The 15,824-nt window shown below is 46.0% G+C and overlaps 1 protein-coding gene across 17 annotated transcripts in view; it reads left to right on the top strand.

Moving 5' to 3' along the window:
• The window catches only part of Apbb2 (amyloid beta precursor protein binding family B member 2), a 333,919-nt gene extending 318,473 nt beyond the window's left edge, over nt 1–15,446 (top strand). For 15 of the 17 annotated variants that reach the window (XM_028765366.1, XM_028765361.1, XM_028765358.1 and 12 more), the window contains 6 exons: nt 180–294; nt 1,366–1,453; nt 2,510–2,593; nt 4,389–4,504; nt 6,043–6,222; nt 12,062–15,446. In XM_028765366.1, coding sequence (XP_028621199.1) covers nt 180–294; nt 1,366–1,453; nt 2,510–2,593; nt 4,389–4,504; nt 6,043–6,222; nt 12,062–12,229 — 751 coding nt within the window. In that variant the 3' untranslated portion in view covers nt 12,230–15,446. The remainder of the gene's footprint in view (nt 1–179; nt 295–1,365; nt 1,454–2,509; nt 2,594–4,388; nt 4,505–6,042; nt 6,223–12,061) is intronic. The other 2 variants (XM_028765368.1, XM_028765367.1) reach the window with 1 other exon arrangement.
• The last annotated feature ends 378 nt before the right edge of the window (nt 15,447–15,824 follow it).

Raw genomic sequence — 15,824 nt, 5'->3', positions numbered from 1 at the left:
CAGCCACTGAACTCTGCTTCTGCCGTCTAAAGCTGCTGATGTTTTGGGTTCTGTTTTTAATCTGCACCCACAGTTCACCACTGACACGCTGGCTGTGAGCTCAGTTAACATTCACAACTAGAGGGCGTGTTGGTGGAAACCTCCCTTTCCTAATACCCTGGTGAATTTTCTTTGCCCAGGGACTTTGCTTATGTGGCAAGAGACAAAGACACAAGGATTCTGAAATGCCATGTGTTTCGCTGTGACACGCCAGCAAAAGCCATTGCTACAAGTCTCCACGAAATCTGTTCCAAGGTAAGATGAGCATGGACAGAGTCTACCTGTTTCCTCTTACTGCCTGAGCAGACAAGACAATCGGGAGGGCCTATGAAATCAGACTTGGAAAGAAGCAGGCAGGTGGTGCTCAGCCCGCTTCATTAATGTGTAGTGGTCCTTCGAAGTCCAGGGCATCGGTAACAGATCCATTAGGGTTACCCACTTACATCCTCGGATGTCCAAGTCCCTCACAAGATGGCAGAGTATTTTTGGGTAATTTACGCTTTCTTCCTATGTATGCTAGAGCACCTCTAGGTTGCATACCTAGAGAAATGACTTTCCGGCCTTGCAACAGAAATCTTGGGCCGGGATTGAAAATGAGTTACTTGTAGGGCAACTTGTGACCAGGCTTCTTTCAATTCCCAAATCCACACCACTGTACAACTCTCCAGTAGAGAACAAGAGCAAAGAGTGTGATGTCGGCACACAGTGACCATTAGTGTCCCTCACAGAAGAGAGACTGACTGGAAGACTCGGAGAACGGCAATAGCGGCCGACATTTCTGAGCCTTCTGGATTCATTTAATACTCATTTAATCCACACAACTGCACTTTGACATAAATTCAGTGACAGAAACAAGACCCAGAAGAGAAGCTTACTAATGCAAGGTCACAGCCAGTAAGGGCCGTGGTGGGATTTGAACCGTGCACTGTCTCCAGAGCCCTGGAAAGAGTATCAAAAGTAGACACGGGGCAGCAGCAGGAAAGTGTGTTACTCTCTGCTCCCCGAGCATAGGGGCCAGAAGGACCAGGTGCCCCAACATAGCACAAGCTGGGCTGTTCTCAGCAGAGTGGAGAACCAGCAGACGGAAGAAGGAAATTCTAAGCACTTAAGAGAACTGCTGCTCTCAGGCGGTGCTCTGTTTCCGGGGAAGGCAGGCGTGCTAAGCGAGAGGTAATGTATAATGCAGAAACTGCCAGGGAAAGAAGGCAGGAAGCAACACTAGTGTAAATCCCAGTGGAGTCAACTCCAACGCTTTACTGGCAGGGCTGGCTGGTGACATGGGGTCTGTAACGGTGAACCCAAGCTACACTTTCATTTGATGTCTAGATTATGGCTGAACGGAAGAACGCCAAAGCCCTGGCCTGCAGCTCCTTACAGGAGAGGACCAATATGAGTCTTGATGTCCCTTTGCAAGGTATGTCTTCAGCAACTGTGACTGCGAGTGACTCCCCCTCTCCCCCTGCTCCGTTCTTCTCCTCCCCCTCCCCTCTCCCTCTCCCTCCCCCTCCCCTCTTCCCCTCCACCTTCTCCCTCCTCCCCCTGTCCCCTCCCCCTCTTCTTCCCCTTCATCTTTCTCCTTCTTCTCCCCTTCCCCCCTCCCCCTGCCTCCTTCTCCTCCTTTGCAGCCCTGGCCTGCTACTCTTACAGAATACCCAGTTTCCATTCTCAACACCCACGTGACTACTCTCCTGGAGCTCCATAAGTAGGGCATCCATTGCCCTCATCTGGCTCCCATAGTCACCGTGTGCCCGTGGTACACATATACAAACTAGCAAACGTTTCATACATATAAAATAAAAATATGCCTTAAAATTGGGCATGGTGGTCCCCAACCTAGAATCCGTTCTCTAGACTTTGAGAGGCAGGAGCAGGAGCCAACCTGGGTGCTGCGTCCTGAGGCCCTTCCTGGGTGGTGGAGGAGAAGCTGACCGCTTGCTCCACGGCTGGCCGCTAAGGGACAGAGTTGCTTTTTTCGGTAGTGTTAAACACAAAAGGCACTTGTTTTGTGTTTCTGTTGAACAAATTAAAGACTATTGTCAGCGGAGTTTGTTTTGTTTTGTAACTCATGTATAGCCCTGGGGTAAGGACTCAGTAGTTTAAAAATCTGTAAGTTCATAGCTGGGGGGCTACATTATTTCTCACACGTCTTTGATCATACCCTGTGTGATTAAACTTTCTTTGGGCATCAGACACAAACAGGGCACAAAAAGCTGTCTCTTAGCATATGAAAGACTTACCATACCTGATCTTTGCCTTCCGAAGCATTTCACTGTGAAAGAGAGGTCAGTAGGGTTTAGACTGACAGAACCCTTACATCTGCAGTTGAGAAATGCTGTCCTTTTCAGAACATCCGGGGAATAAGGCGTCCTGGTCTGGGTGGCCATCTGGGAGTGCAGATGCCAGGCACAGGCGGCTGGTTTTCACTGTCTCCTGAACTACTGAGAAACATACCGCTTTTTGTTCTCTGTAGTAGATTTTCCAACACCAAAGACGGAGCTGGTGCAGAAGTTCCACGTGCAGTACCTGGGCATGTTACCTGTAGACAGACCTGTTGGTAGGTAAACCTCCGAAAGCCTTCCAAATATGAGAGCTGTTTGTTCTCCCGTGAGGGCAAGGCCACTCTATCATTCCTCTCCGTATCCGGATCCATGCCTCTGTGGTATCACCATCCGGACACATAACTGTCCTGATCACATGAGTGATGCAGGAAAAGCTAGCCTGATTTGACATGTGACATGTGATCCCAGCATACATAGGGACTCTAAGGGGACCGATTTGGATTTCCTGTTTTCCCAGCATTCCAGAGATGAGCAGCCCAGGACTGTAGAGTACCCAGCTGTTCTTCCAGCATTGGGCCAGGCTACTGCCTCCGTTCTTACCAACTAGGGACAGGAAGGAAAAACTGATGGAGCCCCCGTGTCTGTACACTAGGACTCAGAAGTCGTATCTCCAGTGTTCAGGTCCCATCCCGGTGGCAGGAACCATGTTGCTCCATTTTCTCAAGCTCACAAGGCTGGGAGCTGTTGTGTCTACCTGGAAAAGGCCATGGAGAAATCAGAACCCTGTGCTCCACTGGGGATAAGGCAAAAGGATCTCTGGGAGGCAGCCTGGCTGTTCCTCAAAGGGTTAAAGGTCGTAACCTTTGACCCAGCACTTTTGCCCCTATGCACATACTCAAGAAAAGTACAAGATCATTCCCCCAAAACTACAAAAACATTCCTAAAGCATTATTCACGACAGTCTGGAAAGTAAAGACACTCCCAATGCCCATTGCCTGACTAATAGACAAATCAATTAATGTTTTCAGGGAATGGAATTTTATATGGCATGGAAAAAAAGATTTAAAAATTACTGAAACATGCCACAGCATGTGTGACCCTTGAAAACATGGAGATAAATGAAATAAGTCACCTTAAAAAAAAAGTCCTCTGTGGGGGATTCTTCATAACATGCTAAGGATAGGCACATCCCTAGAAATTGTAAGGCATTGCTTTGAGGTTAGGCTATGGGGAACATGGAGAGTGGTCCCTAAAAGTTACAGGGTGATGGACGTATTCTAAAGTTGATCTGATGACTGAACTGAATTATTGAAAACCATTGGGTGGGATGCATGCTTTTTAAAAGAGTGAACTCCGTGTGAGTTACATCTCAATAAACTTGTTACTTCTGGGCAGACAAGATAGCTAAGTGGGTAAAGGAGCTTGCGACCAAGCCCACCAGCATGAGTTCAATCCTCAGACCCCCCCCCCCAATGGTAGAAGGAGAGAACTGACTCTCAAAAGTTGTTCTCTGACATATGTCCACATGCTTTGTCGTGTACACTCCACACATACACACACACACACCACACAATAAACAGATTTAATTTGTTTTAAACTTGTTTGTTCTGGAACTCACAAAGGAGCCCACTGGACAGCATGTACTGTGTCTGTAAAGAGGCCATCGACCTTGGCCTGACTAAATGTCCAATTTGATGAAGGAGGATTCAGCACTCTGATAGATGCTGGCTTGTTGGCTGTCTGTCCCCGGGCTCTCAAAGGCAACACCCTCAAGTGGGGGAACTCTTTGAAGCAGGTTTGAGGTTGGGGTGTCATGGTCTCATAGACAGGACCCACTGAAACACACACCCGTGTCCCGCCCCCCACATATATGCACATACACACACATGCACTGGAACCCTAGAGTTGCTCATGAATCTCTATTAGAAAAGCTGTGTTTTATCTTCTGAGCAAACGAGAACAGAGTGATACAGTGGCCTGATACCAGGGATGACAACCTACGTGTGGCCGCAGCTGAGCGACTGGACCTGTATTAGAGAGTGAATTTTCAATCATCCTTTCTGTCTGTAGGCATGGATACCCTGAACAGTGCCATAGAAAATCTTATGACGTCATCCACCAAGGAGGACTGGCCTTCGGTGAACATGAATGTGGCAGATGCCACTGTGACAGTCATCAGTGAAAAGGTGGGGAACTGGAGAAGGGACAGTCTTGCCTGGGCTACGGGGGTGGGGGGTGGGGGGGTGGATACAATGCCCTTTCATAAGACTCAGAAACTAAGTCAAAGCGCGACCTCTTGGGGTTTGTACTGCCGACTGATTAAAGTGGCCTACGTTTATAGAAGAATCGGGGCTCTGTCTGTATCTAATTGTGTCTTCCTTGACACCTGGATCTTTCCATCCTGATATCCCAATCCTGCCTTCCTCATTTGCTCCGGAGACATACTGTTTGAGGTGATGATGTAGCACCAGCCATGGCTTACTGTGAATTTTGGTTTTGTTATTAGGGTTCCGGTGATTGGGCCATATGCTCTCTGGGGTTAGGTGCAGATGTTGTTTCTGGTAGGGAAGCCTAATGATTTTTAGGTTATGGAGAAGAGGTCATTGGTCATCCCGACAGGCCAGTATTGGCCTCAACCCTGATTATCCCATTGTGGTGACTGAACAAATTCACTTGGCTGAGATCAAACTGGAAGGCGCAAGACCAAGCTTTAAAGCCAGGCCGTCTGACTCCAGCCTACTTTACAAAGATGCATGAAGCACTGTGGGAAGGCCTCGGATCATAAGCATGTCCTGGCTTCTGCCACTTCACCCCATCCATAGCAGTGGGCAGAATTCTCCCCAGCCTACAGGCCTGTCTGCTCATGCTGGATGTGTCCCCTCCTGCTGCACGTTGCTGTATCCTCTCCCACTGCAGTGTCCTGGCTAGTGCTGCTCTCTCTCTTTCTCACACCCCTTTGTCCTCTTCCCGTCTCCCAAATCCTCAGTCCTGAATTTCTTTCCCAAACCTCCTGACTTCTTCAGCCAGAGCAGTCTGCCTATGAAATGTGTCTCATTCCTGAATGCTTAACAAGCCAGGATGTTATGATTTGAAAGCTGGTATTCCGGCTCTGCTTACTAACTCACAAATTGCCCGTGGCTGTTGCAGTGGGTGTCAGCTATGAAATGAATTCCACACGCATCTCTATCCCGCCTTGTGTGTGGAGAAGTAGGAGGCGTGGTGATTAGACAAATGTGTTGATTAGGCAGCGTTCTGTCTTCCTCGGTGTTAGACAAAATTTGATGCACTGGTTTTGCTTGAGTAGAAAAGCCTACGGAGAGAGACTTGAGAATCTTTTTCTTCTGGGCCCTCAAGGTTTGCCTAGACAAAGAGGTCTTGAGCCGCTGGGTGACCTGCATTGGGCAGTTTGTAGAAGTCTATGACAGCGAGCGTTCTGTTCCTCCCATAGTGAAGAAGACATAGGGATGTGGGATATACTGAAAAGAGAATGGGCACATGTCCCGATCCCCAACAGCAGTGTCATTCACAGTGAGATCAGATACCAAGAGACACCCATGGCAGTGCCAGCCTCGCTGGCCACTTAAACCAAGATTCACCTTTCTGCTAAGATGCAGGTCCTACCGGGCTGGGATCAAATTGGAGGCCCAATTTAAGGTGTGATGTTTTTTGCTGACAGCTGTCTGGCTTCCCAGAGAGCACAAGTGCTGAACGATGTCTCTCACAGAATGAAGAGGAGGTCTTGGTGGAGTGTCGAGTGAGGTTTCTGTCCTTCATGGGCGTCGGAAAGGACATCCATACGTTTGCCTTCATCATGGACACGGGGAACCAGCGTTTTGAGTGCCACGTGTTCTGGTGTGAGCCTAATGCAGCCAATGTGTCGGAAGCTGTCCAGGCTGCCTGCATGGTGAGTAAGCCCATCCTGTGTGTACAAACCCACCCTACCCTGCCTGTCCCACACGCTGTAAGTTAGAGCAGAAACCCTTACTTAAGAGGATAAAGTAGGACTCCTAAAGCCCTGGGCTTTATAGCACTCTGATTTTTGTGGGTAGGACTCCTAATGACCAGCAGACATCTCAGGAGGCAGGGCCCTGTAAAGAACCAATAAGATTTAAGGGTCACCTATTCTGGACTTCAAATTAATTTTCTTATGTGACCAAGAAATACTGGTCATTGGGAGAGTCTCCCACACTGGCATCTCGTGGGTGGCAGGGCCTACCTTCAAGTCAGTATTTGTAAAGTAATGATTAACAAGTAGTTTTTAATTTCCCATGGTTGTTTCCAGCACATCGATATTCTATTTACCTCCTAATTTTTGCAACAGCCCTGTCCAGTAGTTGGTTTTGTTTTATTTGTGAGGTAAGAGACTAGACATAACATCAGTAAGGGGCAGATATGTAGGAGGAGCTAAGGTGGGAGGGTAAGGAGAGGAAGAGGGAAAAGGAAGAGGAGGAGCGATGCGAGGGGGAGAGAGAGAGAGATAGGAGGATGAAGAGCCACACAGGTATGGAGAGCAGTCCTGGGTAACAACTTATATTTAGGTTAGTTAATTAGGAACACCTCTAATTGTATAGGCATATTGTTATTGAGCATTACCAAACATATAAAGCCTCTGATTAATATTTAAGCATTAGAGTCTCAATTCCTACCGGGCCCGCATGGATGGTGGGATGGTCTGGGCAAAGCCCAGCCTTGCGGAGACAGCGTGGAAGATTGGCAGAGCCATCTCCCACGCTGGTGTCTCGTGGGTGGCAGGGCCGGTGTTTCTGGCTGGCTGTTCCTAGCTGTGGCATGCAGATGGCCTCTGGCCGTTTCTAGCTGGTGACTGCACATGGCCTCTGGCTGCGGAACATGATGACAGAGCTAAGCAAAGCCGCTGTCAGCCCAAGAAAATGCTGTTTTAAATAATTACCGCTACACAAATAGGGTCAGCCCCATGCTGCTGGGCTAGGGGTACTTCACAGTGAATCTGATTCAAGACAAACACATCCCTTCGTTGAGCAGATGTGCTCAGGATACCTTTCATGGTACACACTGAGAAACTTAACGGTCAGAGCAAAGGCAGGCACCAGAGCCTGAGCCCAGGGTACCATCTAGTGACAGTGGAGTAAGTCAGGAGAACTGGTGAGAGAAACAGGACCCCTGTCGTGAAAGACTGCTGAAGTTTGACTCTCTCCAGAAAAGACTGTGAAGTAGGAGTTAGTAAGGCCTTGCTTTTGGAGCTTTTGGGGTTCGGGTATGTTGTTTTGAGATAAAGTCTCACAGTAGCCCAGGCTGGCCTGGAACTCACTGTGTAGCCTAGACAGGCTTCAAACTCAGCAATCTGATGCCTCAGCCTTCCAAGCAATGGAACTATAAGCAAGTGCCCCCACTTCCGGTTCATATTTGGGTTTTAAAAATAGTCAGCCATTGAAAGGGAAGAACACCATCTCTCTGTCGAGCTTTCCTAGTGATTATTTCCTAAATAATAGCTTGAGGAGTAGTGATCAATTCAAGGGCCTGTCAGCCAGTGTAGACTAAAGAGACATGAGGGATCATCAAGCCGGAGGCAGTGGTATGATGGCGCACTTCCTGACGCGGCGGTGGTAGAGTCCCCTCTGCTGTGCCCATGGGCTGCACAGACCCTAGAAAGCCCAAGTGTGACCCCTGAATCAGGGAGCTCAGATACAGTGGGAGAGAAATGCAAAACTCCCACAGGAGTGTGGAAAAAAACCATAACCGATAGGGGGAGGCCACGCTAGACTGAGAAGGGGTTAGACAGAGAGAGAAGGGCTCTCAGAGTGGACACTAGGAAAGTCTGTCGGGCTGGAGAGACGGCTCAGAGGTTAAGAGCACAGTCTGCTCTTCCAGAGGTCCTGAGTTCTATTCCCAGCAACCACATGGTGGGTGGCTCATAACCATCTATAATGAGGTCTGATGCCTTCTTCTGGCCTGCAGGCATACATGCAGACAGAAAGCTGTATACAGAACAAATAAATCTTTAAAAAGTAATAATAAAGTAAGTCTGTCAAGGGTTGTCTAAGGGACGACACTGGCTGGTCTGTGAGCTTGGTTATTTTAGGACGGGGACAATCTGCACACTTTGTTGTGCTAAGGGAATTCACCTACATCATGTGCCCCATAATGACACTTATGTGAATGACGAACCACACGTAAGACAGTGTGATTCCGTGAGAGTATAGTGGCATTGAAATTTACCTATTTCCTACAGTGTATTTGAGTGTGTGTGTGGGGGGGGTATGTGTTTTTTAAATCTTTGCAATATTCCAGTACTTCCTGTACAGGTTTGCCCCACCTGGGCAGATCCCCTCACCATGGAGCCCTCCCTCCTCTCTCCTCCACAGCCACTGGCCTTCCAGTACCCCTGCTTCACTCTCATCTCCCAATCCCCTCGCTGTTTTCTTGGTGTCTTTTTCTTCTCAACAGGCCATGTCTTACAAGGCTGTGTCTGGACTCATTTCTCCTTGCAGAATCCAAGGAATCATAAATCATACCAAAGCCAGTTGCCGCACCACCACCAGAATGAGTTCTGAATCCAGATACGAAAGTGACATCTGGTGTGGTTTTGTACATTTTGTACATTCTGGCTGCTTTTCCTAAATTCCCAGCTTAGTTACCGTTCTGTTGCCTTCCCAGGGGGGAGAACATGGACAGCCATTTGTTTCCTCTGAAGTAGATCGTTGTTGGTCAGGTATTTAAAGGGATTCATCATGGCACCAATTCTCAAGCAGCCAAGGAAGAAAGGGGGCATTTGTGTTTTAAGTGTTAGTACAAAAGGTCAGAATGATTATTTAAAATGTTTACATGAGATGGGATGGGTGGAGGGAGGGCAGAGAGAAACAGAATAGGGGAAGAGCAAATTGGTGTATGGGTGCCCATTGAGGCCAGTGAGGTGGCTCAGCACTCACCACCACACCTGATGATGACCTAATTTTGAACCCTGAGCCCATATTAGAAAAGACCCAAGTCCTACAAGTTGTCCTCTGACTTCCATATGTGTTCTGTGGCACAAGCTACACACATACACACACACATACACACACATATACACACACACATACATACATACACAAACACATCTACACACATGTATACACACACCATGCTCACATATACACACACGGCACACACATGTACATACACACAAACACATGTACACATATGTACACACATACACAGACACCATACTCACACACACATACATGCACTCACACCATACTCACACACGTAAACACACACCATACAGACACACACACACATACATCTACACATACACACACTTTTTTTTTTCATCTCTAAGACATTATTGACCTGAGGGAGAAGAGAAGGAAAGAAGAGAGACCTGGAATTCACACCCCATCTGTCTCCCACTCACTGGTTCATGGCTAGAGGAGTATTTTCTGTAAGTGGTGTGATCTGGGATTCTAAGCCTGAGTGTCGAGCAGGGGAGAGGAGCAGGGAGCAGGCGCTGAGGTGAGCTTGGGATACAGGTGTGGACAGCTTAGGTGGGCAGAAGGGCTGCAGGAGATAAGCAAGTGCTATTTCAATCGAGCAAGCAGAAAACTAGATATTTTTCAGAATTGAAATGGAGCGTAGCAGATGGTTTGGGCCTAGAATGACTGGCACTCGCTCACTCTTAATTATACGTTTTAAATGCTAACGACAGTTAGCTAATTAGTTTTTACCAGCGGCCACAGTTTTGTTTTTCCGAACTCCCGGACTCATTTTTCTGCTTGGAAACACTTTTTTTTTTTTTTTAATAAAAAATGTTATTAATGCAGCCAGCTGGAGTGGCTCCAGCATTGTGGTACGAGGCACTTGGGTGGAATCCAGGCTCCCACCACCTGCAGCACCCCCTTCTTCATGCAGACCCACGTCCTTCTCCATCCCGAGCACTCACACTTCCTGGTATACGAGATACGGCAGTGACACTCCTTTGAACTTGCTTTTAAGGCATAATTGGCAGGTGTGTCATATAGACCAGAGTGAAGACACTTCAGTGAAATTTAAAATCAGTCAGAGAGGGATTCTTTATGAATTTCATCAGTTATGTGTAATTTTGATTCACTCCACACATACTCACAAAGCCACTGTTTGAGATTTCAAGTCGAGGGTTCAGTGTCGCCACACCTGCATGGTGATAGACTCATGCTCTAGAAGTGTGTGGTTGGTGAGTCCCTTGTACGGAGCAGACATGTGGGGAGCCGTCCTTCCTTATTGAGTGGAAGGAACCGGTTATCTGAGGATACAAGAGGACATGGAAACCTCGTGTCCATCTTTCGTGGGCCTGAGGGAGAAGCAGCCTAACGTAACTACCTTAAGGAGCCTGTTGACATTTAACTTGACTTTTGAAAAGGAGCTATCGGTTGGCTCCTTTTAGATCCGAGGGAAATGATAAACCTCGTCATTTTCATGTAACTTTGAGGAACTACTAACTTTCTGCTAGTACTAAAGCAAGTGGGCTATTTATTTTTTAGTATATATATGTGGTGGGTTTTTTTTTGTTTTTGTTTTTGTTTTTTCGAGACAGGGTTTCTCTGTATAGTCCGGGTTGTCCTAGAACTCACTCTGTAGACCAGGTTGGTCTTGAACTCAGAAATCTGCCTGCTTCTGCCTCCCAAGTGCTGGGATTAAAGGCATGCGCCACCACCACCCGGCTTGTATGTGTTTTAATGTATATTTAATATTTTTATTTATGTGTGCGTGTGTGTGTGTGTGTATGTATGTGTGTGTACACAGTGTGAGAATAGAGTACAAGTGCACACTTACCACATGTGAAGGTCAGTGAGCACCACTGGGAAGTCCTTTCTCTCTGATGTGGGCTCCTGGGGTCAAACTCAAGGTGATAGGTTTCAATACCAAATGCCCTCAACCTGCTGAGCCAACTCACCAGGCCTATGTTATTGTATTTCTGAAGGCTAGATGTGCCCAGGTTGTCAATGCTTGATGAAGATGGTTTTTTAAAATCTATTAGGGTTCATACTGGACCATAAAATACATACTGAAATCTCAGTACAACACTTTCTACAAAAGTAGGAAACAGGAACAAATATGTGTTGCCGGGCCTATCTTACGCTTTCTACAAATTTGCTTTATAATTCTCAACCACTTTGTAATCAAAGAAATGGAGCATTGGAGAAACCTAAGGACTAGGTACCTAGGGCTCACAAGCTCTAGAGCCTGTACTGCACACTGAGCCCTCTCTCGGGCCCCGGCACGAACTCACACCTGTATGTAGGTGTCTGGTGAAAACTTGAGTTAGCAGCCCCTGTGTACTAACCCTTTTCATTTGGTTAGCTTCAGACAGTGAGCCATGGGTGGGAAGAGCAAATCGTCTCACACTGAGAAGGAAGTGAATCCAGACAATAGATGTGCTCCTTGCTGAAGCGCTTGCCTGGCACAGACAGCGAGCAGGATCAGTATTCCCACACACGATAGTAATGACAGCAGTATCGTTGTGTGTGGATGTGGGGCTGTTGTGGTAGCATTAACGGAGATAAAAGTAGCAGCAGTAGTAATGTTGGGACTGGTGGGACTGGTGATGGTGGGACTGGTGGTGGTGGGACTGGTGGTGGTGGGACTGGTGGTGCTGGTAATAATAGTACCGGTGGTGGTAGTGATGAACTAGACTTATATTCAGAAGCCAGGCCATTCACTCTTGAGAGTCAACACATTGGTAGTGAGTCACTAGCACAATAACCAGGAAGAAATATCACCTAAAATGCCGCTTGCCTCTTTCCTTCCAGTTGCGATATCAGAAGTGCTTGGTAGCCAGGCCACCTTCGCAGAAAGTCCGCCCCCCGCCCCCGCCAGCGGATTCAGTGACCCGAAGAGTCACGACCAATGTGAAACGAGGGGTCTTATCTCTCATTGACACTTTGAAACAGAAGCGGCCTGTCACAGAGACGCCCTAGCAGTCCGGGACTAGAGGAGTCTGTCACTATTACCTGAGGATCAAATAGCTACACTAAAGAAGCCAACACCTGGCCTTCCACTCAGTTGCTGATGCTTTGTCTCCAGAGAATTTATCTTTAACCAGACAGTGTTAGACAAGCATGTGACCTCGTCTTGCCGCCACCAAGTGATATGAAAAGAAGCATGATTTTTTTTTTAACCTGTAAGTTACATCCTGAGCAGTGGAAGGTCATCTTCTTGTTGTAAATATTGTGAACAGGACTTCTCAAGCACACACAGAAGAATGAGGCCACACCATCCCTAGACAACTAACATTTCGTCCTTGGATGAACGGTGCCCAAGTTCGTTTTGCTGTCCTCTTGACTGGATCTTTTACAAGCCACCTTGGGGTCCCTCGGCACTTTTGCTCTGATTTTGGATCCTGAGTAGCAGATACCATTGAATTGCTGTAAAAATGGGACGATACATCTGGGTTTTAGTTTTTCATAAAAATGAGCTTGCTGGTTGACAATACTTGGCTGTTGTCGTCGGTACAGACACCAGCCAACCATTTTCATCCTCGAGCTCTCTGACGCATGGACACTGGCTCACGTCTACAGCTGTTGGGGGTGCTGGGCAAAGGAGAACTTTAAAATTGATAGAAAACTAAATTTGAGGAATTAAAATCAAGCAAAAAAAAAAAAACAGGCCTTTCTTTTTCAGATGGTTTTCAGACTGGTTATTTTAAAAAAAAAGAGGTGAAAAGAGTCAGATGCATTTGGGATGGAACGTATTTCAAACTTCTGCCTTACATTGTACAGCTAGAGAATTAAAGTGTACTGTGGCCAACCTCTACCCACACCTGAAAAATGAAATATTCCTGCAGTTTCCATCCTTAGTTTGATATCAAGCTAATATGCAATTTAGAGTCAAGGAAACGTCATTTATATCTGTCACACACCATTATTTTTGATCTCCGCCATGATTCTTGTTAGTTCTCATCCTGGAAGTAAATGTATTCCTGGGATCCCCTTGCTGCCCCAGCCCTTCTCTCTGCTCTTTGTCCAGGAAGCTGTCTATCCATCATCTGTTGTCTATGGCAACGAATCTTAAATTGTAATTTTCCTGAATTTACGTGTTTAAGGTTAGAAATGTGTTAAGACTTGACTAGATGTGTTTTTTAAACTTCCGTTTTCCCGTTTTACTTTCAAGGTTTAATTTTTTTCCTATCAGGGCAAATTATGCTTGGAAATAATGGATTTCCTTACAGCCCCGTCTCCCACATACCATTTTCCTGCTCCCTTTTTTGTGTCGCTAAGGAACCTAACCATAAAGATAGATAAACATAGACTCTTGTTGACATTGTTATTTTAAAAGGCCCATCTTATTAGTGTTGTTTGTGTTTCATGTCAAAAGTAATATCCAGTTATAAAATAGTGCTGCTTTTTTTTTTAAACCTTGCTCTGTATCTGTCAGAATGGTCTGCACAGTTTTATCACATTTGAGCCTTACATGGTAGGAAAGGCACCAAACCCACTGAAGAAATCAGAATACAGAGCACCAAAAGCTAAGGAAGTGGCTTAGGATGCCACCAAAGTCCATGAGAGCCAGGATCACGACCCACATCTTGAAACTTTTACCACATATGCTTCGTCCCGTGCAATCAGGAGGACCCTTCACAAATGACCCTGGAGCCACACAGTGAACAGAAAGACTTTCAGGCCATCTCAGAATTCCCCAGTGAGTAAAGGAAAAAGTCCACTTTATCTACCCAGTGGCACTTACTGTAAGACCATTGTCCTTTCTTGGTCCAGGGCTGTGTTCCTCAAATGTGTCATAGAGGAAGAATGTCCTCAGCAGCCTGGTCCCGATTCAGATGTTTCGGAGATTATGTTACCTGTGGTAGGAACATTCCCGGCTGTGGCACTTACCACCTCATTACGTAATGGAGTGACAGCGAGTGGGATTCGGACAAGCTGGAATTGTTCACTGGCATCCTAACATTACAGTAAAAGTGATGTCACTTGAGAGAGGGTGTTAACCCTTGGTGCTGGCTTGCACACTAGCTGAAGTAACAGGTGCCATCTGAGACATTTCTGCATACCGAAAACCTTATTGTGCCCAGAGAAAAATTGTTTAGAATCTCTTTACTGTGGTCTCGAATTTTGATCTCCGCAGTGGAATGTTTCAGGGCACTTGGCTTCAAAACTAGGAAGAAACCCACATTTCTATAGGCAGTCTCTACCCAAACCCTTTAAGTTTTTTAAGGCATATGTTTGTTTGTTTTCAGGATCAAGACTGAGCTAGCTTTAAGTAGCAAACTGATTTATATATGCAATTTTAGGATGCAGTAACATGGACAATAGCCTTTCATGTGTGAAGTACTTTTACTGCACATTCTGTTCTGAGAATAGCTTTGCGTACTAAGTACAGGTTGATTTTTTTTTTTAATTTTGTAAAATGAATTATGTTAAACAGTATGTTCGGACACTTTCTGCCATGGCCAAAAAGTATGTATGAAAGTATGTTTGTATTTGTCTATGAGAGGATGCCGATGTTTTAGCTGAGGTCTTTGTGATACTTCGGTTACCTATGCATTCTTTATATTTGTGATTCGGTAAACAGGCAGCCATGTTCACGATGCCTTGTGTGTCTTATCATTTTTTTTTAAATTAACCTGTTAAATACAGCTTGAAATATTTTTATTTTATTTATTCTATTTTTACTGAAATATACTGCATTATTGTGTTACTGTATTATCTTTACTGGGTATGATGTCCATGTGCCCAGGTCTTAAGTAACTCAGTGAACTATACATCACGTAAAAGGTGGTTTTGTGATGATTTGCAGTCACATTTCTGCTGGAATATGTAGAAGAGAAGGCAAAATGCTTAAAGTTCCTTTTATTTTTTAAAAGCAGATAGATAGATGCACCCTTACCACCTTATCTGCGCGCCCCTTGGAAGCAGCGTCAAGGGGGTAGCCGACATGCCGTCTGGCGAAGATCTTTACTTTGTAGACTAAGGCACTGTGTGGTGTGTCTTCTTTATGTCTTTCACAATACGTGTGATTTCATCAAAAAATAATACACACAGAGACACATGCCCTTTGTTTCCACCTGGACTTAAGGCCACCCATAGCTAACTAGAGCCACTGTTTTTGTTTATCCGTCTGTCTGTCTTACTGCATGAAGGGACATAGACCCATTTCCATTAAAGCAAATTCTTGGCGATACAACTGTTGGCACTGCTACGTTTTGTTTTGGTTTGTTTTAAATCCACATGAGGTGTTTAAGAAGGACACATAACAAACTGCTCACAACTGGGGCTCTTGTAGCCACAAGCCTCCCCTTAGTGTATGGCACATCTATGTATGTATGAGCATTTCAACACAAGACTTCAGAAGCCACGTCTCCCTGACATTGGCACAATTGAATGAAACCAAAAGCTCTCTAGTTGGCCCGGTTTAACCTAACATCTGATGTGTTTATAGCCAGTAAGAAAGTAATTGGACCTGTTTCAGCATACTGGCAGTGTGGTCCAGTGGTGCAGCTCTTGCACAACATGCAGGGATCTGAGTTTAGTCCCTGGGAGGGCTGGGGGAAGTTGGCACCTC

Source organism: Grammomys surdaster, unplaced genomic scaffold, assembly GCF_004785775.1.
Source record: "Grammomys surdaster isolate TR1022 unplaced genomic scaffold, NIH_TR_1.0 150, whole genome shotgun sequence".
Classification (NCBI taxonomy): Eukaryota; Metazoa; Chordata; class Mammalia; order Rodentia; family Muridae; genus Grammomys; species Grammomys surdaster.
Note: the sequence above shows the minus strand (reverse complement) of the source record. Positions and strands in the feature narration are given on the sequence as shown.